Source organism: Carassius gibelio, chromosome B9 (genome assembly GCF_023724105.1).
Source record: "Carassius gibelio isolate Cgi1373 ecotype wild population from Czech Republic chromosome B9, carGib1.2-hapl.c, whole genome shotgun sequence".
Taxonomy (NCBI): domain Eukaryota; kingdom Metazoa; phylum Chordata; class Actinopteri; order Cypriniformes; family Cyprinidae; genus Carassius; species Carassius gibelio.
The window spans coordinates 32,458,380-32,483,544 of record NC_068404.1 but is presented as its reverse complement, the minus strand read 5'-3'; the positions used below and the strand labels follow the sequence as shown (position 1 = coordinate 32,483,544).

The 25,165-nt window shown below is 37.0% G+C and overlaps 1 protein-coding gene across 27 annotated transcripts in view; it reads right to left on the bottom strand.

The window, feature by feature from the left end:
* The window catches only part of LOC127964937 (uncharacterized), a 420,295-nt gene that overhangs the window by 209,647 nt on the left and 185,483 nt on the right, over positions 1-25,165 (bottom strand). Inside the window, exon 2 of one of the 27 annotated variants that reach the window (XR_008155152.1) lies at positions 2,161-2,668. The exons of 23 other annotated variants lie outside the window; for them this stretch is intronic. Coding sequence is in view for 3 of the 4 variants with exons in the window: in XM_052565488.1 (XP_052421448.1) it covers positions 8,035-8,898 (864 nt within the window). In the remaining variant the exon portion in view is untranslated. Of the gene's footprint in view, positions 1-2,160; positions 2,669-7,390; positions 8,899-13,912; positions 15,421-19,795; positions 21,904-25,165 lie in introns of those variants that run through there. 3 more of the 27 variants (XM_052565488.1, XM_052565489.1, XM_052565487.1) reach the window with 3 other exon arrangements.

Sequence of the window (25,165 nt, the reverse complement as noted above, 5' to 3'; positions counted from 1 at the left end):
TCTTGAATAGTTACTTGAGTAAGAGTAAAAGAGTATCGGATAAAAAATCTACTCAAGTAGTTAGTTACTAGTTACTTTGGGTCATATATACGGAGCCTATTTTTATATAGATATATAGACAAAAAATGTATGTAATGTATGTGTGTGTGTATAAATGTATATATTTCATCAGCCTTTAATCCAATTTATGTAATTTATTATAAAACCCTGTCTGTTTATTTAAGTAACAAATATAGGTATCATGCCATAACATATTTTTAATACGACTGACTTTATTTTAAATGTGAATTTAACATTGAAAATTAATGTGATATAAATATTGCTACTAATCTTTCATTGTTCAGAAAGAGAGCAAATAACATTTACATTATTAAACATAATTTTCACTGACAGTCTAGATTTCATTCACTCTCAGAAACTACCATTAAAATCACTGAAACTGTTAACACTGTGAAATCAATATCTTAATTATAGATTCGTACACACATCTGCACTTTGTTGTTTCTGACGAGAGAATTCGGCAGAAAGAGGTATTCAGTAAGTGAGCGAGTGAAGAAAGCACCGGCATTTCAGCGATGACTCATCGGAACACCTCTGATTGGCCATTGCACTCAAAAGCTCAACAGAACCGTGTGTGATTGGTTAATGCGCAGCGCTGTAAAAACGCGTCTTTCTCTGGCTCAGCGCCAGCAAGCGATCACAGATCTGAATTTAGCAGCTGATGATATGACTTGCTGAACGTACTCGCACTGGTGTGATTGTATTAAAATTAATAAAATCTCAATCGGCTATTCTTTGTCTTTTGGAAGCTGCATTCAACCTGTTATAAGCCACACACGTACAACAAACTAATGTCACAGTGGTATCGTGTACTGTAATCGAATGTAGCCCAAGTTATTACCTGTTAAACAGTAGACAGCACACGCGTTCATCTAATAAGGATCTCCATCGCAAGCAAAGAATAGCCTTTGCAGATTAGCTTTCAATTCAGTGCAGTTCCATAGCCGCGATTTCAACGCTGCTGATATTCTTAAACGTTACAACTCTGAGTGAACCGCTTCAGAGCTCAGCGCGTGCAGCATGGAACTGAACGACTCATTCAAACTGATTCATGAACCAATTCACTCATTTGCCCATTGGTTTGATCAAGCCTTTGAACAGAGTTGACTCAAAAGAATGAATCATTCGCGAATGGGCATCGCTCATTGTCCAGAGAAAAGTAGACGGCGCGTTTGGAATAAACTGAAGCATTTATTGCATTAAGATAAAGTAACGAGAGGGGCGTCGCCCACAGTAACGAAGTAAAAGTACAGATTTTTCCCAAAAAATGTACTCAAGTAAGAGTATAAAGTACCCATCTTTAAATATACTCCGAAAAGTATTCGTTACCCCGAAAAATTACTCAAGTAAATGTAACGAAGTAAATGTAACTCGTTACTACCCACCTCTGTGCATTCCATTAGTTTTTCAAATTGGTGTGTTTCACTGGGCCGTGAAGAATTATAGAGCTGAGTATCATCAGCATAACAGTGAAAGCTAACACCATGTTTCCTGATGATATCTCCCAAGGGTAACATATAAAGTGTGAAGAGTAGCGGCCCTAGTACTGAGCCTTGAGGTACTCCATACTGCACTTGTGATCGATATGATACATCTTCATTCACTGCTACGAACTGATGGCGGTCATATAAGTACGATTTAAACCATGCTAGTGCACTTCCACTGATGCCAACAAAGTGTTCAAGTCTATGCAAAAGAATGCTGTGGTCAATTGTGTCAAACGCAGCACTAAGATCCAATAAAACTAATAGAGAGATACACCCACGATCAGATGATAAGAGCAGATCATTTGTAACTCTAAGGAGAGCAGTCTCAGTACTATGATACGGCTAAATCCTGACTGGAAATCCTCACATATACCATTTTTCTCTAAGAAGGAACATAATTGTGAGGATACCACCTTTTCTAGTATCTTGGGCAGAAAAGGGAGATTCGAGATTGGTCTATAATTAACTAGTTCTTTGGGGTCAAGTTGTGGTTTTTTTATGAGAGGCTTAATAACAGCCAGTTTGAAAGTTTTGGGGACATATCCTAATGACAATGAGGAATTAATAATAGTCAAAAGAGGACCAATAACTTCTGGAAGCACCTCTTTTAGGAGCTTAGATGGTATAGGGTCTAACATACATGTTGTAGGTTTAGATGATTTAACAAGTTTATACAATTCTTCCTCTCCTATAGTAGAGAATGAGTGGAACTGTTCCTCAGGGGGTCTATAGTGCACTGTCTGATGTGATACTGTAGCTGACGGCTGAATGGTTGCAATTTTATCTCTAATAGTATCGATTTTAGAAGTAAAGTAGTTCATAAAGTCATTACTGCTGTGGTGTTGGGAAATGTCAACACTTGTTGAGGCTTTATTTTTAATTAATTTAGCCACTGTATTGAATAAATACCTGGGGTTATGTTTGTTTTCTTCTAAAAGAGAAGAAAAGTAATCAGATCTAGCAGTTTTTAATGCTTTTCTGTAGGATATGTTACTTTCCCGCCAAGCAATACGAAATACCTCTAGTTTTGTTTTCCTCCAGCTGCGCTCCATTTTTCGGGCTGCTCTCTTTAGGGTGCGAGTATGCTCATTATACCATGGTGTCAAACTGTTTTCCTTAACCTTCCTTAAGCGTAAAGGAGCAACTGTATTTAAAGTGCTAGAAAAGAGAGAGTCCATAGTTTCTGTTACATCATCAAGTTGTTCTGAGGTTTTGGATATGCTAAGGAATTTGGATACATCAGGAAGATAACTTAAAAAAGCAGTCTTTTGCGGTAGAAGTGATGGTTCTTCGATACTTGTAACAAGAAGTAAAATTTACAATTTTGGCTATATGAAGTTTGCACAGAACTAAATAATGATCTGAGATATCATCACTTGGCTGAATAATTTCAACACTATCAACATCAATTCCATGTGACAGTATTAAATCTAGAGTATGATTTCGACAATGAGTAGGTCCTGAAACATGTTGTCTAACACCAATAGAGTTCAGAATGTCTATAAATGCTGATCCCAATGCATCTTTTTCATTATCGACATGGATATTAAAATCACCAACTATTAAAACTTTATCTGCAGCCAGAACTAATTCGGATGTAAAATCAGCAAACTCTTTAATAAAGTCTGTATGGTGGCCTGGTGGCCTGTGTACAGTAGCCAGTACAAACATAACAGGGGATTTATCATTAACATTTGTTTCTCTGGATAATGTTATATGTAGCACCATTACTTCAAACCAGTTATACTTGAAGCCTGCCCTCTGAGAAATCCTGAAAACGTTGTTATAAATTGAAGCAACACCTCCACCTTTGCCTTTTAGACGTGGCTCGTGTTTATAACAGTAATCTTGGGGGGTGGACTCATTTCAAATAATGTAATCATCAGGTTTTAGCCAGGTTTCTGTCAAACAGAGCACATCTATATTATGATCAGTTATCATATTATTTACAAAAAGTGTTTTCGTAGAAAGGGATCTGATATTCAATAAGCCAAGCTTTATCATTTGTTTATCCATATTGCATTTGTTTTTTATTTGTTGAACCTCAATTAAATTATTAACCTTAACTTGGTTTGGACGTTTTTTGTATTTTCTAGTTCGGGGAACAGACACAGTCTCTACAGTGTGATATCTAGGTGAAAGAGTCTCTATGTGCTGAGAATTAGCTGACCTCTTAAAGAGTTCATGATCATTTCTGTTCAACTTTATTTCTCAGTTGATAAATCCATCCACAATTCATAAAACACAATACATGCAACTTCCTGTCATTGAAATCATTTAAAAATCAAAGCGACAGGTTAGAAAAAAAAAAGCGTCTGGCCCAAATATTCAGTTATCACTAATGAACTGTTTGACAAACACTTCTTGCTTCGAAGTACATATCCGAATTTAAAAAAATAAATAAATCACAAACAGTCCCCAGAGTCTCAATCTGAATCAACGGAGCCGCGAACATGCTCCGAAGTGCCGATCTGAATCAACCGAGTCGCGAACATGCTCCGGAAGTGCCGATCTGAATCAACCGAGTCGCGAACAGGCTCCGAAGTGGCGATCTGAATCAAGCGAGTCGCGAGTCGCGAACAGGCTCCGAAGTGCCGATCTGAATCAACCGAGTCGCGAACAGGCTCCGAAGTCCCGATCTGAATCAACCGAGTCGCGAACAGGCTCCGAAGTGCCGATCTGAAAACTTCGATCAAAGAATGTAAAAAATAACTCTATTTCTCTAATAACTCTACAACTCTATGAAAGACTCAGACCACGTATCTAAAAATAAATCGCTTTAGTAAAAGAGAAATAATAAGAGGAGTGAAGTTTCCTACCGTTCTGCTGTGTTTGGTCCTCACCGAAGCTCCGCGGCTCGTCTCCGCCCCTCACACGCGCGTTTACAGCACTAAATTAATAATCTTTGCTAATTATTATACATCTACTTCATTGTCAGCTTCAGGTACTTCATGTATTATTGTTCAATGAACTGTTTGATACAAAAAAAGTTGTATTTAGTAATAATTCAAAATTATGAAAATAAAATATATAAAAAATAATGGTTTATATTTTAATATCCTTTAAAATATAATTTATTTCTGTGATGTGCAGCTGTATTTTCAGCATCATTCCTCCAGTCTTCAGTGTCACATGATCTTCAGAAATCAGTCTAATATGATGATTTATTATAAGAATTATTAATATTTGTGATGCCAAATATTATTTTGGAATCTGTGATACTTTTTTCCGGATTCTTCGATGTATACTTTTTTTTTTAAAGAACAGCGTTTATTCAAAATATAAATCTCTTCTAACAATACTAATCTTTGATTTCACTTCTTATCAATTTAATACATCCTAAAAGAGTTATAAACTTTTGAACTCTATTGTTTATTGTTAGAAAAGTCTTCTATTTTAAATAAATGCTCTTCTTTTTGACATTTCATTCATCAAAGAATCCTGAAAGAAGTATCACAGTTTCAGCAGCACAACTCTGATAATAAATCATCATATTATTCTGATTTGTGAGGATCATGTGACACTGAAGACTGGAGGAATGATGCTGAAAATCACAGAAATAAAATAGATTTTAATGTATATTAAAAAAAAAAAGTTGTTTTACTTCATAATAATATTTCACTTTTTTCCTGTATTTGTGATCAAATAAATGCAGTTTTGATGAGTAAACTCCTGTAAAAACAACAACAACAACACATAAAAAATCATTCTGATCCCAAACTCTGACCGGTGTGTGTGTGTGTTTGTGTATAGCACTTATACACTAATCCCCACAAGAATAAAGATGTTAAATATTCATCTGAGAAAACTATGTTGCATCATAATGAAAGGAAGTGTGACGTACACTTTCTGTAAACTGAGCCAAACATTTTCACTGATTTAGGGTAGAGTAAGATTATTTACAGTATTGCGCAAGTTAGTTCATACTTGGAAATAATTTTATATGCAATATTACCTTTTCTTTTCATTATCATCTTTAAGAGTTCATGATCATTTCTGTTCAACTTTATTTCTCAGTTGATAAATCCATCCACAATTCATAAAACAAAACACATGCAACTTCCTGTCATTGAAATCATTTAAAAATCAAAGCGACAGGTTAGAAAAAAAAGCCTCAGGCCCAAATATTCAGTTATCACTAATAAACTGTTTGACAAACACTTCTTGCTTCGAAGTACATATCTGAATTTAAAAAAATAAATAAATCACAAACATTCCCCAGAGTCTCAATATGAATCAACGGAGCCGCGAAAATGCTCCAAAGTGCCGATCTGAATCAACGAAGTCGCGAACATGCTCCGAAGTGGCGATCTGAATCAACGGAGTCGCGAACAGGCTCCGAAGTGCCGATCTGAATCAACAGATTGTTTGTGTATAGCACTTACACACTAATCCCCACAAGAATAAAGATGTTAAATACTCATCTGAGAAAACTATGTTGCATCATAATGAAAGGATGTGTGACGTACACTTTCTGTAAACTGAGCCAAACATTTTCACTGATTTAGGGTAGAGTAAGAATATTTACAGTATTGTGCAAGTTAGTTCATACTTGAATATAATTTTATATGCAATATTACCTTTTCTTTTCATTATCATCTTATCAATCAATCAATCAACTTTATTTATATAGTGCTTTAAACCAAATACATTGCGTCAAAGCACTGAGCAACATTCATTTGGAAAACAGTGTCTCAATAATGCAAAATGATAGTTAAAGGCAGTTCACCATTGAATTCAGTTATGTCATCTCTGTTCAGTTTAAATAGTGTCTGTGCATTTATTTGCAATCAAGTCAATGATATCGCTGTAGATAAAGTGACCCCAACTAAGCAAGCCAGAGGCGACAGCGGCAAGGAACCAAAACCCGATCGGTGACAGAATGGAGAAAAAAACCTTGGGAGAAACCAGGCTCAGTTGGGGGGCCAGTTCTCCTCTGACCAGACGAAACCAGGCTGCAGCAAAGTCAGATTGTGAAGAAGAATCATCTGTTTCCTGTGGTCTTGTCCTGGTGGTCCTCTGAGACAAGGTATTTACAGGGGATCTGTATATGGGGCTCTAGTTGTCCTGGTCTCCGCTGTCTTTCAGGGCAGTAGAGGTCCTTTCTAGGTGCTGATCCACCATCATGTCTGGATTCGTACTGGATCCGGGTGGCTGCAGTGACACTCTGGTCTGGATACAGACTGGATCTGGTGGCCACGGTGACCTCGGAACAAGAGAGAAACAGACAAATATTAGCGTAGATGCCATTCTTCTAATGATGTAGAAGGTACACGTTATGTGAAGTGTTTCCGGTTCCGGTTTACCTTATTAATGCAGCCTAAAAAACCTTTAACGGATTTGGATATTAAAAGCATATTAGTATGTTATGTGTATGCCAGGTTAAAGAGATGGGTCTTCAATCTAGATTTAAACTGCAAGAGTGTGTCTGCCTCCCGAACAATGTTAGGTAGGTTATTCCAGAGTTTAGGCGCCAAATAGGAAAAGGACCTGCCACCCGCAGTTGATTTTGATATTCTAGGTATTATCAAATTGCCTGAGTTTTGAGAACGTAGCGGACGTAGAGGAGTATAATGTAAAAGGAGGTCATTCAAATACTGAGGTGCTAAACCGTTCAGGGCTTTATAAGTAATAAGCAATATTTAAAAATCTATAGGATGTTTGATAGGGAGCCAGTGCAGCGATGACAGGACCGGGCTAATATGGTCATAATTCCTGGTTCCTGTAAGAACTCTTGCTGCTGCATTGTGGACTAGCTGTAGTTTGTTTACTAAGCGTGCAGAACAACCACCCAATAAAGCATTACAACAATCTAACCTTGAAGTCATAAATGCATGGATTAACATTTCTGCATTTGACATTGAGAGGATAGGCCGTAATTTAGATATATTTTTGAGATGGAAAAATGCAGTTTTACAAACGCTAGAAACGTGGCTTTCTAAGGAAAGATTGCGATCAAATAGCACACCTAGGTTCCTAACTGATGACAAAGAATTGACAGAGCAACCATCAAGTCTTAGACCGTGTTCTAGGTTATTGCAAGCAGAGTTTTTAGGTCGTATAATTAACACTTCTGTTTTTTCTGAATTTAGCAGTAAGAAATTACTCGTCATCCAATTTTTTATATCGACTATGCATTCCATTAGTTTTTCAAATTGGTGTGTTTCACTGGGCCGCGAAGAATTATAGAGCTGAGTATCATCAGCATAACAGTGAAAGCTAACACCATGTTTCCTGATGATATCTCCCAAGGGTAACATATAAAGTGTGAAGAGTAGCAGCCCTAGTACTGAGCCTTGAGGTACTCCATACTGCACTTGTGATCGATATGATACATCTTCATTCACTGCTACGAACTGATGGCGGTCATATAAGTACGATTTAAACCATGCTAGTGCACTTCCACTGATGCCAACAAAGTGTTCAAGTCTATGCAAAAGAATGCTGTGGTCAATTGTGTCAAACGCAGCACTAAGATCCAATAAAACTAATAGAGAGATACACCCACGATCAGATGATAAGAGCAGATCATTTGTAACTCTAAGGAGAGCAGTCTCAGTACTATGATACGGCTAAATCCTGACTGGAAATCCTCACATATACCATTTTTCTCTAAGAAGGAACATAATTGTGAGGATACCACCTTTTCTAGTATCTTGGGCAGAAAAGGGAGATTCGAGATTGGTCTATAATTAACTAGTTCTTTGGGGTCAAGTTGTGGTTTTTTTATGAGAGGCTTAATAACAGCCAGTTTGAAAGTTTTGGGGACATATCCTAATGACAATGAGGAATTAATAATAGTCAAAAGAGGACCATTAACTTCTGGAAGCACCTCTTTTAGGAGCTTAGATGGTATAGGGTCTAACATACATGTTGTAGGTTTAGATGATTTAACAAGTTTATACAATTCTTCCTCTCCTATAGTAGAGAATGAGTGGAACTGTTCCTCAGGGGGTCTATAGTGCACTGTCTGATGTGATACTGTAGCTGACGGCTGAATGGTTGCAATTTTATCTCTAATAGTATCGATTTTAGAAGTAAAGTAGTTCATAAAGTCATTACTGCTGTGGTGTTGGGAAATGTCAACACTTGTTGAGGCTTTATTTTTAATTAATTTAGCCACTGTATTGAATAAATACCTGGGGTTATGTTTGTTTTCTTCTAAAAGAGAAGAAAAGTAATCAGATCTAGCAGTTTTTAATGCTTTTCTGTAGGATATGTTACTTTCCCGCCAAGCAATACGAAATACCTCTAGTTTTGTTTTCCTCCAGCTGCGCTCCATTTTTCGGGCTGCTCTCTTTAGGGTGCGAGTATGCTCATTATACCATGGTGTCAAACTGTTTTCCTTAACCTTCCTTAAGCGTAAAGGAGCAACTGTATTTAAAGTGCTAGAAAAGAGAGAGTCCATAGTTTCTGTTACATCATCAAGTTGTTCTGAGGTTTTGGATATGCTAAGGAATTTGGATACATCAGGAAGATAACTTAAAAAAGCAGTCTTTTGCGGTAGAAGTGATGGTTCTTCGATACTTGTAACAAGAAGTAGAATTTACAATTTTGGCTATATGAAGTTTGCACAGAACTAAATAATGATCTGAGATATCATCACTTGGCTGAATAATTTCAACACTATCAACATCAATTCCATGTGACAGTATTAAATCTAGAGTATGATTTCGACAATGAGTAGGTCCTGAAACATGTTGTCTAACACCAATAGAGTTCAGAATGTCTATAAATGCTGATCCCAATGCATCTTTTTCATTATCGACATGGATATTAAAATCACCAACTATTAAAACTTTATCTGCAGCCAGAACTAATTCGGATGTAAAATCAGCAAACTCTTTAATAAAGTCTGTATGGTGGCCTGGTGGCCTGTGTACAGTAGCCAGTACAAACATAACAGGGGATTTATCATTAACATTTGTTTCTCTGGATAATGTTATATGTAGCACCATTACTTCAAACCAGTTATACTTGAAGCCTGCCCTCTGAGAAATCCTGAAAACGTTGTTATAAATTGAAGCAACACCTCCACCTTTGCCTTTTAGACGTGGCTCGTGTTTATAACAGTAATCTTGGGGGGTGGACTCATTTCAAATAATGTAATCATCAGGTTTTAGCCAGGTTTCTGTCAAACAGAGCACATCTATATTATGATCAGTTATCATATTATTTACAAAAAGTGTTTTCGTAGAAAGGGATCTGATATTCAATAAGCCAAGCTTTATCATTTGTTTATCCATATTGCATTTGTTTTTTATTTGTTGAACCTCAATTAAATTATTAACCTTAACTTGGTTTGGACGTTTTTTGTATTTTCTAGTTCGGGGAACAGACACAGTCTCTACAGTGTGATATCTAGGTGAAAGAGTCTCTATGTGCTGAGAATTAGCTGACCTCTTAAAGAGTTCATGATCATTTCTGTTCAACTTTATTTCTCAGTTGATAAATCCATCCACAATTCATAAAACACAATACATGCAACTTCCTGTCATTGAAATCATTTAAAAATCAAAGCGACAGGTTAGAAAAAAAAAGCGTCTGGCCCAAATATTCAGTTATCACTAATGAACTGTTTGACAAACACTTCTTGCTTCGAAGTACATATCCGAATTTAAAAAAAATAAATAAATCACAAACAGTCCCCAGAGTCTCAATCTGAATCAACGGAGCCGCGAACATGCTCCGAGGTGCCGATCTGAATCAACCGAGTCGCGAACATGCTCCGGAAGTGCCGATCCGAGTCGCGAACAGGCTCCGAAGTGGCGATCTGAATCAAGCGAGTCGCGAGTCGCGAACAGGCTCCGAAGTGCCGATCTGAATCAACCGAGTCGCGAACAGGCTCCGAAGTGCCGATCTGAATCAACCGAGTCGCGAGTCGCGAACAGGCTCCGAAGTGCCGATCTGAATCAACCGAGTCGCGAACAGGCTCCGAAGTCCCGATCTGAATCAACGGAGTCGCGACCATGCTCCGAAGTGCCGATCTGAATCAACCGAGTCGCGACCATGCTCCGAAGTGCCGATCTGAATCAACCGAGTCGCGAACAGGCTCCGAAGTGCCGATCTGAAAACTTCGATCAAAGAATGTAAAAAATAACTCTATTTCTCTAATAACTCTACAACTCTATGAAAGACTCAGACCACGTATCTAAAAATAAATCGCTTTAGTAAAAGAGAAATAATAAGAGGAGTTAAGTTTCCTACCGTTCTGCTGTGTTTGGTCCTCACCGAAGCTCCGCGGCTCGTCTCCGCCCCTCACACGCGCGTTTACAGCACTAAATTAATAATCTTTGCTAATTATTATACATCTACTTCATTGTCAGCTTCAGGTACTTCATGTATTATTGTTCAATGAACTGTTTGATACAAAAAAAGTTGTATTTAGTAATAATTCAGAATTATAAAAATAAAATATATAAAAAATAATGGTTTATATTTTAATATCCTTTAAAATATAATTTATTTCTGTGATGTGCAGCTGTATTTTCAGCATCATTCCTCCAGTCTTCAGTGTCACATGATCTTCAGAAATCAGTCTAATATGATGATTTATTATAAGAATTATTAATATTTGTGATGCCAAATATTATTTTGGAATCTGTGATACTTTTTTCCGGATTCTTCGATGTATACTTTTTTTTTTAAAGAACAGCGTTTATTCAAAATATAAATCTCTTCTAACAATACTAATCTTTGATTTCACTTCTTATCAATTTAATACATCCTAAAAGAGTTATAAACTTTTGAACTCTATTGTTTATTGTTAGAAAAGTCTTCTATTTTAAATAAATGCTCTTCTTTTTGACATTTCATTCATCAAAGAATCCTGAAAGAAGTATCACAGTTTCAGCAGCACAACTCTGATAATAAATCATCATATTATTCTGATTTGTGAGGATCATGTGACACTGAAGACTGGAGGAATGATGCTGAAAATCACAGAAATAAAATAGATTTTAATGTATATTAAAATAAAAAAGTTGTTTTACTTCATAATAATATTTCACTTTTTTTCCTGTATTTGTGATCAAATAAATGCAGTTTTGATGAGTAAACTCCTGTAAAAACAACAACAACAACAACAACACATAAAAAATCATTCTGATCCCAAACTCTGACCGGTGTGTGTGTGTGTTTGTGTATAGCACTTATACACTAATCCCCACAAGAATAAAGATGTTAAATATTCATCTGAGAAAACTATGTTGCATCATAATGAAAGGAAGTGTGACGTACACTTTCTGTAAACTGAGCCAAACATTTTCACTGATTTAGGGTAGAGTAAGATTATTTACAGTATTGCGCAAGTTAGTTCATACTTGGAAATAATTTTATATGCAATATTACCTTTTCTTTTCATTATCATCTTTAAGAGTTCATGATCATTTCTGTTCAACTTTATTTCTCAGTTGATAAATCCATCCACAATTCATAAAACAAAACACATGCAACTTCCTGTCATTGAAATCATTTAAAAATCAAAGCGACAGGTTAGAAAAAAAAGCCTCAGGCCCAAATATTCAGTTATCACTAATAAACTGTTTGACAAACACTTCTTGCTTCGAAGTACATATCTGAATTTAAAAAAATAAATAAATCACAAACATTCCCCAGAGTCTCAATATGAATCAACGGAGCCGCGAAAATGCTCCAAAGTGCCGATCTGAATCAACGGAGTCGCGAACATGCTCCGAAGTTGCGATCTGAATCAACCGAGTCGCGAACAGGCTCCGAAGTGCCGATCTGAATCAAGCGAGTCGCGAACAGGCTCCGAAGTGCCGATCTGAATCAACGGAGTCGCGAACATGCTCCGAAGTGCCGATCTGAATCAACCGAGTCGCGAGTCGCGAACAGGCTCCGAAGTGCCGATCTGAATCAACAGATTGTTTGTGTATAGCACTTACACACTAATCCCCACAAGAATAAAGATGTTAAATACTCATCTGAGAAAACTATGTTGCATCATAATGAAAGGATGTGTGACGTACACTTTCTGTAAACTGAGCCAAACATTTTCACTGATTTAGGGTAGAGTAAGAATATTTACAGTATTGTGCAAGTTAGTTCATACTTGAATATAATTTTATATGCAATATTACCTTTTCTTTTCATTATCATCTTATCAATCAATCAATCAACTTTATTTATATAGTGCTTTAAACCAAATACATTGCGTCAAAGCACTGAGCAACATTCATTTGGAAAACAGTGTCTCAATAATGCAAAATGATAGTTAAAGGCAGTTCACCATTGAATTCAGTTATGTCATCTCTGTTCAGTTTAAATAGTGTCTGTGCATTTATTTGCAATCAAGTCAATGATATCGCTGTAGATAAAGTGACCCCAACTAAGCAAGCCAGAGGCGACAGCGGCAAGGAACCAAAACCCGATCGGTGACAGAATGGAGAAAAAAACCTTGGGAGAAACCAGGCTCAGTTGGGGGGCCAGTTCTCCTCTGACCAGACGAAACCAGGCTGCAGCAAAGTCAGATTGTGAAGAAGAATCATCTGTTTCCTGTGGTCTTGTCCTGGTGGTCCTCTGAGACAAGGTATTTACAGGGGATCTGTATATGGGGCTCTAGTTGTCCTGGTCTCCGCTGTCTTTCAGGGCAGTAGAGGTCCTTTCTAGGTGCTGATCCACCATCATGTCTGGATTCGTACTGGATCCGGGTGGCTGCAGTGACACTCTGGTCTGGATACAGACTGGATCTGGTGGCCACGGTGACCTCGGAACAAGAGAGAAACAGACAAATATTAGCGTAGATGCCATTCTTCTAATGATGTAGAAGGTACACGTTATGTGAAGTGTTTCCGGTTCCGGTTTACCTTATTAATGCAGCCTAAAAAACCTTTAACGGATTTGGATATTAAAAGCATATTAGTATGTTATGTGTATGCCAGGTTAAAGAGATGGGTCTTCAATCTAGATTTAAACTGCAAGAGTGTGTCTGCCTCCCGAACAATGTTAGGTAGGTTATTCCAGAGTTTAGGCGCCAAATAGGAAAAGGACCTGCCACCCGCAGTTGATTTTGATATTCTAGGTATTATCAAATTGCCTGAGTTTTGAGAACGTAGCGGACGTAGAGGAGTATAATGTAAAAGGAGGTCATTCAAATACTGAGGTGCTAAACCGTTCAGGGCTTTATAAGTAATAAGCAATATTTAAAAATCTATAGGATGTTTGATAGGGAGCCAGTGCAGCGATGACAGGACCGGGCTAATATGGTCATAATTCCTGGTTCCTGTAAGAACTCTTGCTGCTGCATTGTGGACTAGCTGTAGTTTGTTTACTAAGCGTGCAGAACAACCACCCAATAAAGCATTACAACAATCTAACCTTGAAGTCATAAATGCATGGATTAACATTTCTGCATTTGACATTGAGAGGATAGGCCGTAATTTAGATATATTTTTGAGATGGAAAAATGCAGTTTTACAAACGCTAGAAACGTGGCTTTCTAAGGAAAGATTGCGATCAAATAGCACACCTAGGTTCCTAACTGATGACAAAGAATTGACAGAGCAACCATCAAGTCTTAGACCGTGTTCTAGGTTATTGCAAGCAGAGTTTTTAGGTCGTATAATTAACACTTCTGTTTTTTCTGAATTTAGCAGTAAGAAATTACTCGTCATCCAATTTTTTATATCGACTATGCATTCCATTAGTTTTTCAAATTGGTGTGTTTCACTGGGCCGCGAAGAATTATAGAGCTGAGTATCATCAGCATAACAGTGAAAGCTAACACCATGTTTCCTGATGATATCTCCCAAGGGTAACATATAAAGTGTGAAGAGTAGCAGCCCTAGTACTGAGCCTTGAGGTACTCCATACTGCACTTGTGATCGATATGATACATCTTCATTCACTGCTACGAACTGATGGCGGTCATATAAGTACGATTTAAACCATGCTAGTGCACTTCCACTGATGCCAACAAAGTGTTCAAGTCTATGCAAAAGAATGCTGTGGTCAATTGTGTCAAACGCAGCACTAAGATCCAATAAAACTAATAGAGAGATACACCCACGATCAGATGATAAGAGCAGATCATTTGTAACTCTAAGGAGAGCAGTCTCAGTACTATGATACGGCTAAATCCTGACTGGAAATCCTCACATATACCATTTTTCTCTAAGAAGGAACATAATTGTGAGGATACCACCTTTTCTAGTATCTTGGGCAGAAAAGGGAGATTCGAGATTGGTCTATAATTAACTAGTTCTTTGGGGTCAAGTTGTGGTTTTTTTATGAGAGGCTTAATAACAGCCAGTTTGAAAGTTTTGGGGACATATCCTAATGACAATGAGGAATTAATAATAGTCAAAAGAGGACCATTAACTTCTGGAAGCACCTCTTTTAGGAGCTTAGATGGTATAGGGTCTAACATACATGTTGTAGGTTTAGATGATTTAACAAGTTTATACAATTCTTCCTCTCCTATAGTAGAGAATGAGTGGAACTGTTCCTCAGGGGGTCTATAGTGCACTGTCTGATGTGATACTGTAGCTGACGGCTGAATGGTTGCAATTTTATCTCTAATAGTATCGATTTTAGAAGTAAAGTAGTTCATAAAGTCATTACTGCTGTGGTGTTGGGAAATGTCAACACTTGTTGAGGCTTTATTTTTAATTAATTTAGCCACTGTATTGAATAAATACCTGGGGTTATGTTTGTTTTCTTCTAAAAGAGAAGAAAAGTAATCAGATCTAGCAGTTTTTAATGCTTTTCTGTAGGATATGTTACTTTCCCGCCAAGCAATACGAAATACCTCTAGTTTTGTTTTCCTCCAGCTGCGCTCCATTTTTCGGGCTGCTCTCTTTAGGGTGCGAGTATGCTCATTATACCATGGTGTCAAACTGTTTTCCTTAACCTTCCTTAAGCGTAAAGGAGCAACTGTATTTAAAGTGCTAGAAAAGAGAGAGTCCATAGTTTCTGTTACATCATCAAGTTGTTCTGAGGTTTTGGATATGCTAAGGAATTTGGATACATCAGGAAGATAACTTAAAAAAGCAGTCTTTTGCGGTAGAAGTGATGGTTCTTCGATACTTGTAACAAGAAGTAGAATTTACAATTTTGGCTATATGAAGTTTGCACAGAACTAAATAATGATCTGAGATATCATCACTTGGCTGAATAATTTCAACACTATCAACATCAATTCCATGTGACAGTATTAAATCTAGAGTATGATTTCGACAATGAGTAGGTCCTGAAACATGTTGTCTAACACCAATAGAGTTCAGAATGTCTATAAATGCTGATCCCAATGCATCTTTTTCATTATCGACATGGATATTAAAATCACCAACTATTAAAACTTTATCTGCAGCCAGAACTAATTCGGATGTAAAATCAGCAAACTCTTTAATAAAGTCTGTATGGTGGCCTGGTGGCCTGTGTACAGTAGCCAGTACAAACATAACAGGGGATTTATCATTAACATTTGTTTCTCTGGATAATGTTATATGTAGCACCATTACTTCAAACCAGTTATACTTGAAGCCTGCCCTCTGAGAAATCCTGAAAACGTTGTTATAAATTGAAGCAACACCTCCACCTTTGCCTTTTAGACGTGGCTCGTGTTTATAACAGTAATCTTGGGGGGTGGACTCATTTCAAATAATGTAATCATCAGGTTTTAGCCAGGTTTCTGTCAAACAGAGCACATCTATATTATGATCAGTTATCATATTATTTACAAAAAGTGTTTTCGTAGAAAGGGATCTGATATTCAATAAGCCAAGCTTTATCATTTGTTTATCCATATTGCATTTGTTTTTTATTTGTTGAACCTCAATTAAATTATTAACCTTAACTTGGTTTGGACGTTTTTTGTATTTTCTAGTTCGGGGAACAGACACAGTCTCTACAGTGTGATATCTAGGTGAAAGAGTCTCTATGTGCTGAGAATTAGCTGACCTCTTAAAGAGTTCATGATCATTTCTGTTCAACTTTATTTCTCAGTTGATAAATCCATCCACAATTCATAAAACACAATACATGCAACTTCCTGTCATTGAAATCATTTAAAAATCAAAGCGACAGGTTAGAAAAAAAAAGCGTCTGGCCCAAATATTCAGTTATCACTAATGAACTGTTTGACAAACACTTCTTGCTTCGAAGTACATATCCGAATTTAAAAAAAATAAATAAATCACAAACAGTCCCCAGAGTCTCAATCTGAATCAACGGAGCCGCGAACATGCTCCGAGGTGCCGATCTGAATCAACCGAGTCGCGAACATGCTCCGGAAGTGCCGATCCGAGTCGCGAACAGGCTCCGAAGTGGCGATCTGAATCAAGCGAGTCGCGAGTCGCGAACAGGCTCCGAAGTGCCGATCTGAATCAACCGAGTCGCGAACAGGCTCCGAAGTGCCGATCTGAATCAACCGAGTCGCGAGTCGCGAACAGGCTCCGAAGTGCCGATCTGAATCAACCGAGTCGCGAACAGGCTCCGAAGTCCCGATCTGAATCAACGGAGTCGCGACCATGCTCCGAAGTGCCGATCTGAATCAACCGAGTCGCGACCATGCTCCGAAGTGCCGATCTGAATCAACCGAGTCGCGAACAGGCTCCGAAGTGCCGATCTGAAAACTTCGATCAAAGAATGTAAAAAATAACTCTATTTCTCTAATAACTCTACAACTCTATGAAAGACTCAGACCACGTATCTAAAAATAAATCGCTTTAGTAAAAGAGAAATAATAAGAGGAGTTAAGTTTCCTACCGTTCTGCTGTGTTTGGTCCTCACCGAAGCTCCGCGGCTCGTCTCCGCCCCTCACACGCGCGTTTACAGCACTAAATTAATAATCTTTGCTAATTATTATACATCTACTTCATTGTCAGCTTCAGGTACTTCATGTATTATTGTTCAATGAACTGTTTGATACAAAAAAAGTTGTATTTAGTAATAATTCAGAATTATAAAAATAAAATATATAAAAAATAATGGTTTATATTTTAATATCCTTTAAAATATAATTTATTTCTGTGATGTGCAGCTGTATTTTCAGCATCATTCCTCCAGTCTTCAGTGTCACATGATCTTCAGAAATCAGTCTAATATGATGATTTATTATAAGAATTATTAATATTTGTGATGCCAAATATTATTTTGGAATCTGTGATACTTTTTTCCGGATTCTTCGATGTATACTTTTTTTTTTAAAGAACAGCGTTTATTCAAAATATAAATCTCTTCTAACAATACTAATCTTTGATTTCACTTCTTATCAATTTAATACATCCTAAAAGAGTTATAAACTTTTGAACTCTATTGTTTATTGTTAGAAAAGTCTTCTATTTTAAATAAATGCTCTTCTTTTTGACATTTCATTCATCAAAGAATCCTGAAAGAAGTATCACAGTTTCAGCAGCACAACTCTGATAATAAATCATCATATTATTCTGATTTGTGAGGATCATGTGACACTGAAGACTGGAGGAATGATGCTGAAAATCACAGAAATAAAATAGATTTTAATGTATATTAAAATAAAAAAGTTGTTTTACTTCATAATAATATTTCACTTTTTTTCCTGTATTTGTGATCAAATAAATGCAGTTTTGATGAGTAAACTCCTGTAAAAACAACAACAACAACAACAACACATAAAAAATCATTCTGATCCCAAACTCTGACCGGTGTGTGTGTGTGTTTGTGTATAGCACTTATACACTAATCCCCACAAGAATAAAGATGTTAAATATTCATCTGAGAAAACTATGTTGCATCATAATGAAAGGAAGTGTGACGTACACTTTCTGTAAACTGAGCCAAACATTTTCACTGATTTAGGGTAGAGTAAGATTATTTACAGTATTGCGCAAGTTAGTTCATACTTGGAAATAATTTTATATGCAATATTACCTTTTCTTTTCATTATCATCTTTAAGAGTTCATGATCATTTCTGTTCAACTTTATTTCTCAGTTGATAAATCCATCCACAATTCATAAAACAAAACACATGCAACTTCCTGTCATTGAAATCATTTAAAAATCAAAGCGACAGGTTAGAAAAAAAAGCCTCAGGCCCAAATATTCAGTTATCACTAATAAACTGTTTGACAAACACTTCTTGCTTCGAAGTACATATCTGAATTTAAAAAAATAAATAAATCACAAACATTCCCCAGAGTCTCAATATGAATCAACGGAGCCGCGAAAATGCTCCAAAGTGCCGATCTGAATCAACGGAGTCGCGAACATGCTCCGAAGTTGCGATCTGAATCAACCGAGTCGCGAACAGGCTCCGAAGTGCCGATCTGAATCAAGCGAGTCGCGAACAGGCTCCGAAGTGCCGATCTGAATCAACCGAGTCGCGAGTCGCGAACAGGCTCCGAAGTGCCGATCTGAATCAACAGATTGTTTGTGTATAGCACTTACACACTAATCCCCACAAGAATAAAGATGTTAAATACTCATCTGAGAAAACTATGTTGCATCATAATGAAAGGATGTGTGACGTACACTTTCTGTAAACTGAGCCAAACATTTTCACTGATTTAGGGTAGAGTAAGAATATTTACAGTATTGTGCAAGTTAGTTCATACTTGAATATAATTTTATATCCAATATTACCTTTTCTTTTCATTATCATCTTATCAATCAATCAATCAACTTTATTTATATAGTGCTTTAAACCAAATACATTGCGTCAAAGCACTGAGCAACATTCATTTGGAAAACAGTGTCTCAATAATGCAAAATGATAGTTAAAGGCAGTTCACCATTGAATTCAGTTATGTCATCTCTGTTCAGTTTAAATAGTGTCTGTGCATTTATTTGCAATCAAGTCAATGATATCGCTGTAGATAAAGTGACCCCAACTAAGCAAGCCAGAGGCGACAGCGGCAAGGAACCAAAACCCGATCGGTGACAGAATGGAGAAAAAAACCTTGGGAGAAACCAGGCTCAGTTGGGGGGCCAGTTCTCCTCTGACCAGACGAAACCAGGCTGCAGCAAAGTCAGATTGTGAAGAAGAATCATCTGTTTCCTGTGGTCTTGTCCTGGTGGTCCTCTGAGACAAGGTATTTACAGGGGATCTGTATATGGGGCTCTAGTTGTCCTGGTCTCCGCTGTCTTTCAGGGCAGTAGAGGTCCTTTCTAGGTGCTGATCCACCATCATGTCTGGATTCGTACTGGATCCGGGTGGCTGCAGTGACACTCTGGTCTGGATACAGACTGGATCTGGTGGCCACGGTGACCTCGGAACAAGAGAGAAACAGACAAATATTAGCGTAGATGCCATTCTTCTAATGATGTAGAAGGTACACGTTATGTGAAGTGTTTCCGGTTCCGGTTTACCTTATTAATGCAGCCTAAAAAACCTTTAACGGATTTGGATATTAAAAGCATATTAGTATGTTATGTGTATGCCAGGTTAAAGAGATGGGTCTTCAATCTAGATTTAAACTGCAAGAGTGTGTCTGCCTCCCGAACAATGTTAGGTAGGTTATTCCAGAGTTTAGGCGCCAAATAGGAAAAGGACCTGCCACCCGCAGTTGATTTTGATATTCTAGGTATTATCAAATTGCCTGAGTTTTGAGAACGTAGCGGACGTAGAGGAGTATAATGTAAAAAGGAGGTCATTCAAATACTGAGGTGCTAAACCGTTCAGGGCTTTATAAGTAATAAGCAATATTTAAAAATCTATAGGATGTTTGATAGGGAGCCAGTGCAGCGATGACAGGACCGGGCTAATATGGTCATACTTCCTGGTTCCTGTAAGAACTCTTGCTGCTGCATTGTGGACTAGCTGTAGTTTGTTTACTAAGCGTGCAGAACAACCACCCAATAAAGCATTACAACAATCTAACCTTGAAGTCATAAATGCATGGATTAACATTTCTGCATTTGACATTGAGAGGATAGGCCGTAATTTAGATATATTTTTGAGATGGAAAAATGCAGTTTTACAAACGCTAGAAACGTGGCTTTCTAAGGAAAGATTGCGATCAAATAGCACACCTAGGTTCCTAACTGATGACAAAGAATTGACAGAGCAACCATCAAGTCTTAGACCGTGTTCTAGGTTATTGCAAGCAGAGTTTTTAGGTCGTATAATTAACACTTCTGTTTTTTCTGAATTTAGCAGTAAGAAATTACTCGTCATCCAATTTTTTATATCGACTATGCATTCCATTAGTTTTTCAAATTGGTGTGTTTCACTGGGCCGCGAAGAATTATAGAGCTGAGTATCATCAGCATAACAGTGAAAGCTAACACCATGTTTCCTGATGATATCTCCCAAGGGTAACATATAAAGTGTGAAGAGTAGCGGCCCTAGTACTGAGCCTTGAGGTACTCCATACTGCACTTGTGATCGATATGATACATCTTCATTCACTGCTACGAACTGATGGCGGTCATATAAGTACGATTTAAACCATGCTAGTGCACTTCCACTGATGCCAACAAAGTGTTCAAGTCTATGCAAAAGAATGCTGTGGTCAATTGTGTCAAACGCAGCACTAAGATCCAATAAAACTAATAGAGAGATACACCCACGATCAGATGATAAGAGCAGATCATTTGTAACTCTAAGGAGAGCAGTCTAAGTACTATGATACGGCTAAATCCTGACTGGAAATCCTCACATATACCATTTTTCTCTAAGAAGGAACATAATTGTGAGGATACCACCTTTTCTAGTATCTTGGGCAGAAAAGGGAGATTCGAGATTGGTCTATAATTAACTAGTTCTTTGGGGTCAAGTTGTGGGTTTTTTATGAGAGGCTTAATAACAGCCAGTTTGAAAGTTTTGGGGACATATCCTAATGACAATGAGGAATTAATAATAGTCAAAAGAGGACCATTAACTTCTGGAAGCACCTCTTTTAGGAGCTTAGATGGTATAGGGTCTAACATACATGTTGTAGGTTTAGATGATTTAACAAGTTTATACAATTCTTCCTCTCCTATAGTAGAGAATGAGTGGAACTGTTCCTCAGGGGGTCTATAGTGCACTGTCTGATGTGATACTGTAGCTGACGGCTGAATGGTTGCAATTTTATCTCTAATAGTATCGATTTTAGAAGTAAAGTAGTTCATAAAGTCATTACTGCTGTGGTGTTGGGAAATGTCAACACTTGTTGAGGCTTTATTTTTAATTAATTTAGCCACTGTATTGAATAAATACCTGGGGTTATGTTTGTTTTCTTCTAAAAGAGAAGAAAAGTAATCAGATCTAGCAGTTTTTAATGCTTTTCTGTAGGATATGTTACTTTCCCGCCAAGCAATACGAAATACCTCTAGTTTTGTTTTCCTCCAGCTGCGCTCCATTTTTCGGGCTGCTCTCTTTAGGGTGCGAGTATGCTCATTATACCATGGTGTCAAACTGTTTTCCTTAACCTTCCTTAAGCGTAAAGGAGCAACTGTATTTAAAGTGCTAGAAAAGAGAGAGTCCATAGTTTCTGTTACATCATCAAGTTGTTCTGAGGTTTTGGATATGCTAAGGAATTTGGATACATCAGGAAGATAACTTAAAAAAGCAGTCTTTTGCGGTAGAAGTGATGGTTCTTCGATACTTGTAACAAGAAGTAGAATTTACAATTTTGGCTATATGAAGTTTGCACAGAACTAAACAATGATCTGAGATATCATCACTTGGCTGAATAATTTCAACACTATCAACATCAATTCCATGTGACAGTATTAAATCTAGAGTATGATTTCGACAATGAGTAGGTCCTGAAACATGTTGTCTAACACCAATAGAGTTCAGAATGTCTATAAATGCTGATCCCAATGCATCTTTTTCATTATCGACATGGATATTAAAATCACCAACTATTAAAACTTTATCTGCAGCCAGAACTAATTCGGATGTAAAATCAGCAAACTCTTTAATAAAGTCTGTATGGTGGCCTGGTGGCCTGTGTACAGTAGCCAGTACAAACATAACAGGGGATTTATCATTAACATTTGTTTCTCTGGATAATGTTATATGTAGCACCATTACTTCAAACCAGTTATACTTGACGCCTGCCCTCTGAGAAATCCTGAAAACGTTGTTATAAATTGAAGCAACACCTCCACCTTTGCCTTTTAGACGTGGCTCGTGTTTATAACAGTAATCTTGGGGGGTGGACTCATTTCAAATAATGTAATCATCAGGTTTTAGCCAGGTTTCTGTCAAACAGAGCACATCTATATTATGATCAGTTATCATATTATTTACAAAAAGTGTTTTCGTAGAAAGGGATCTGATATTCAATAAGCCAAGCTTTATCATTTGTTTATCCATATTGCATTTGTTTTTTATTTGTTGAACCTCAATTAAATTATTAACCTTAACTTGGTTTGGACGTTTTTTGTATTTTCTAGTTCGGGGAACAGACACAGTCTCTACAGTGTGATATCTAGGTGAAAGAGTCTCTATGTGCTGAGAATTAGCTGACCTCTTAAAGAGTTCATGATCATTTCTGTTCAACTTTATTTCTCAGTTGATAAATCCATCCACAATTCATAAAACACAATACATGCAACTTCCTGTCATTGAAATCATTTAAAAATCAAAGCGACAGGTTAGAAAAAAAAAGCGTCTGGCCCAAATATTCAGTTATCACTAATGAACTGTTTGACAAACACTTCTTGCTTCGAAGTACATATCCGAATTTAAAAAAATAAATAAATCACAAACAGTCCCCAGAGTCTCAATCTGAATCAACGGAGCCGCGAACATGCTCCGAAGTGCCGATCTGAATCAACCGAGTCGCGAACATGCTCCGGAAGTGCCGATCTGAATCAACCGAGTCGCGAACAGGCTCCGAAGTGGCGATCTGAATCAAGCGAGTCGCGAGTCCCGAACAGGCTCCGAAGTGCCGATCTGAATCAACCGAGTCGCGAACAGGCTCCGAAGTGCCGATCTGAATCAACCGAGTCGCGAGTCGCGAACAGGCTCCGAAGTGCCGATCTGAATCAACCGAGTCGCGAACAGGCTCCGAAGTGCCGATCTGAATCAACGGAGTCGCGACCATGCTCCGAAGTGCCGATCTGAATCAACCGAGTCGCGAACAGTCTCCGAAGTGCCGATCTGAAAACTTCGATCAAAGAATGTAAAAAATAACTCTATTTCTCTACTCTACAACTCTATGAAAGACTCAGACCACGTATCTAAAAATAAATCGCTTTAGTAAAAGAGAAATAATAAGAGGAGTGAAGTTTCCTACCGTTCTGCTGTGTTTGGTCCTCACCGAAGCTCCGCGGCTCGTCTCCGCCCCTCACACGCGCGTTTACAGCACTAAATTAATAATCTTTGCTAATTATTATACATCTACTTCATTGTCAGCTTCAGGTACTTCATGTATTATTGTTCAATGAACTGTTTGATACAAAAAAAGTTGTATTTAGTAATAATTCAAAATTATGAAAATAAAATATATAAAAAATAATGGTTTATATTTTAATATCCTTTAAAATATAATTTATTTCTGTGATGTGCAGCTGTATTTTCAGCATCATTCCTCCAGTCTTCAGTGTCACATGATCTTCAGAAATCAGTCTAATATGATGATTTATTATAAGAATTATTAATATTTGTGATGCCAAATATTATTTTGGAATCTGTGATACTTTTTTCCGGATTCTTCGATGTATACTTTTTTTTTTTAAAGAACAGCGTTTATTCAAAATATAAATCTCTTCTAACAATACTAATCTTTGATTTCACTTCTTATCAATTTAATACATCCTAAAAGAGTTATAAACTTTTGAACTCTATTGTTTATTGTTAGAAAAGTCTTCTATTTTAAATAAATGCTCTTCTTTTTGACATTTCATTCATCAAAGAATCCTGAAAGAAGTATCACAGTTTCAGCAGCACAACTCTGATAATAAATCATCATATTATTCTGATTTGTGAGGATCATGTGACACTGAAGACTGGAGGAATGATGCTGAAAATCACAGAAATAAAATAGATTTTAATGTATATTAAAATAAAAAAGTTGTTTTACTTCATAATAATATTTCACTTTTTTCCTGTATTTGTGATCAAATAAATGCAGTTTTGATGAGTAAACTCCTGTAAAAACAACAACAACAACAACAACACATAAAAAATCATTCTGATCCCAAACTCTGACCGGTGTGTGTGTGTGTTTGTGTATAGCACTTATCCACTAATCCCCACAAGAATAAAGATGTTAAATATTCATCTGAGAAAACTATGTTGCATCATAATGAAAGGAAGTGTGACGTACACTTTCTGTAAACTGAGCCAAACATTTTCACTGATTTAGGGTAGAGTAAGATTATTTACAGTATTGCGCAAGTTAGTTCATACTTGGAAATAATTTTATATGCAATATTACCTTTTCTTTTCATTATCATCTTTAAGAGTTCATGATCATTTCTGTTCAACTTTATTTCTCAGTTGATAAATCCATCCACAATTCATAAAACAAAACACATGCAACTTCCTGTCATTGAAATCATTTAAAAATCAAAGCGACAGGTTAGAAAAAAAAGCCTCAGGCCCAAATATTCAGTTATCACTAATAAACTGTTTGACAAACACTTCTTGCTTCGAAGTACATATCTGAATTTAAAAAAATAAATAAATCACAAACATTCCCCAGAGTCTCAATATGAATCAACGGAGCCGCGAAAA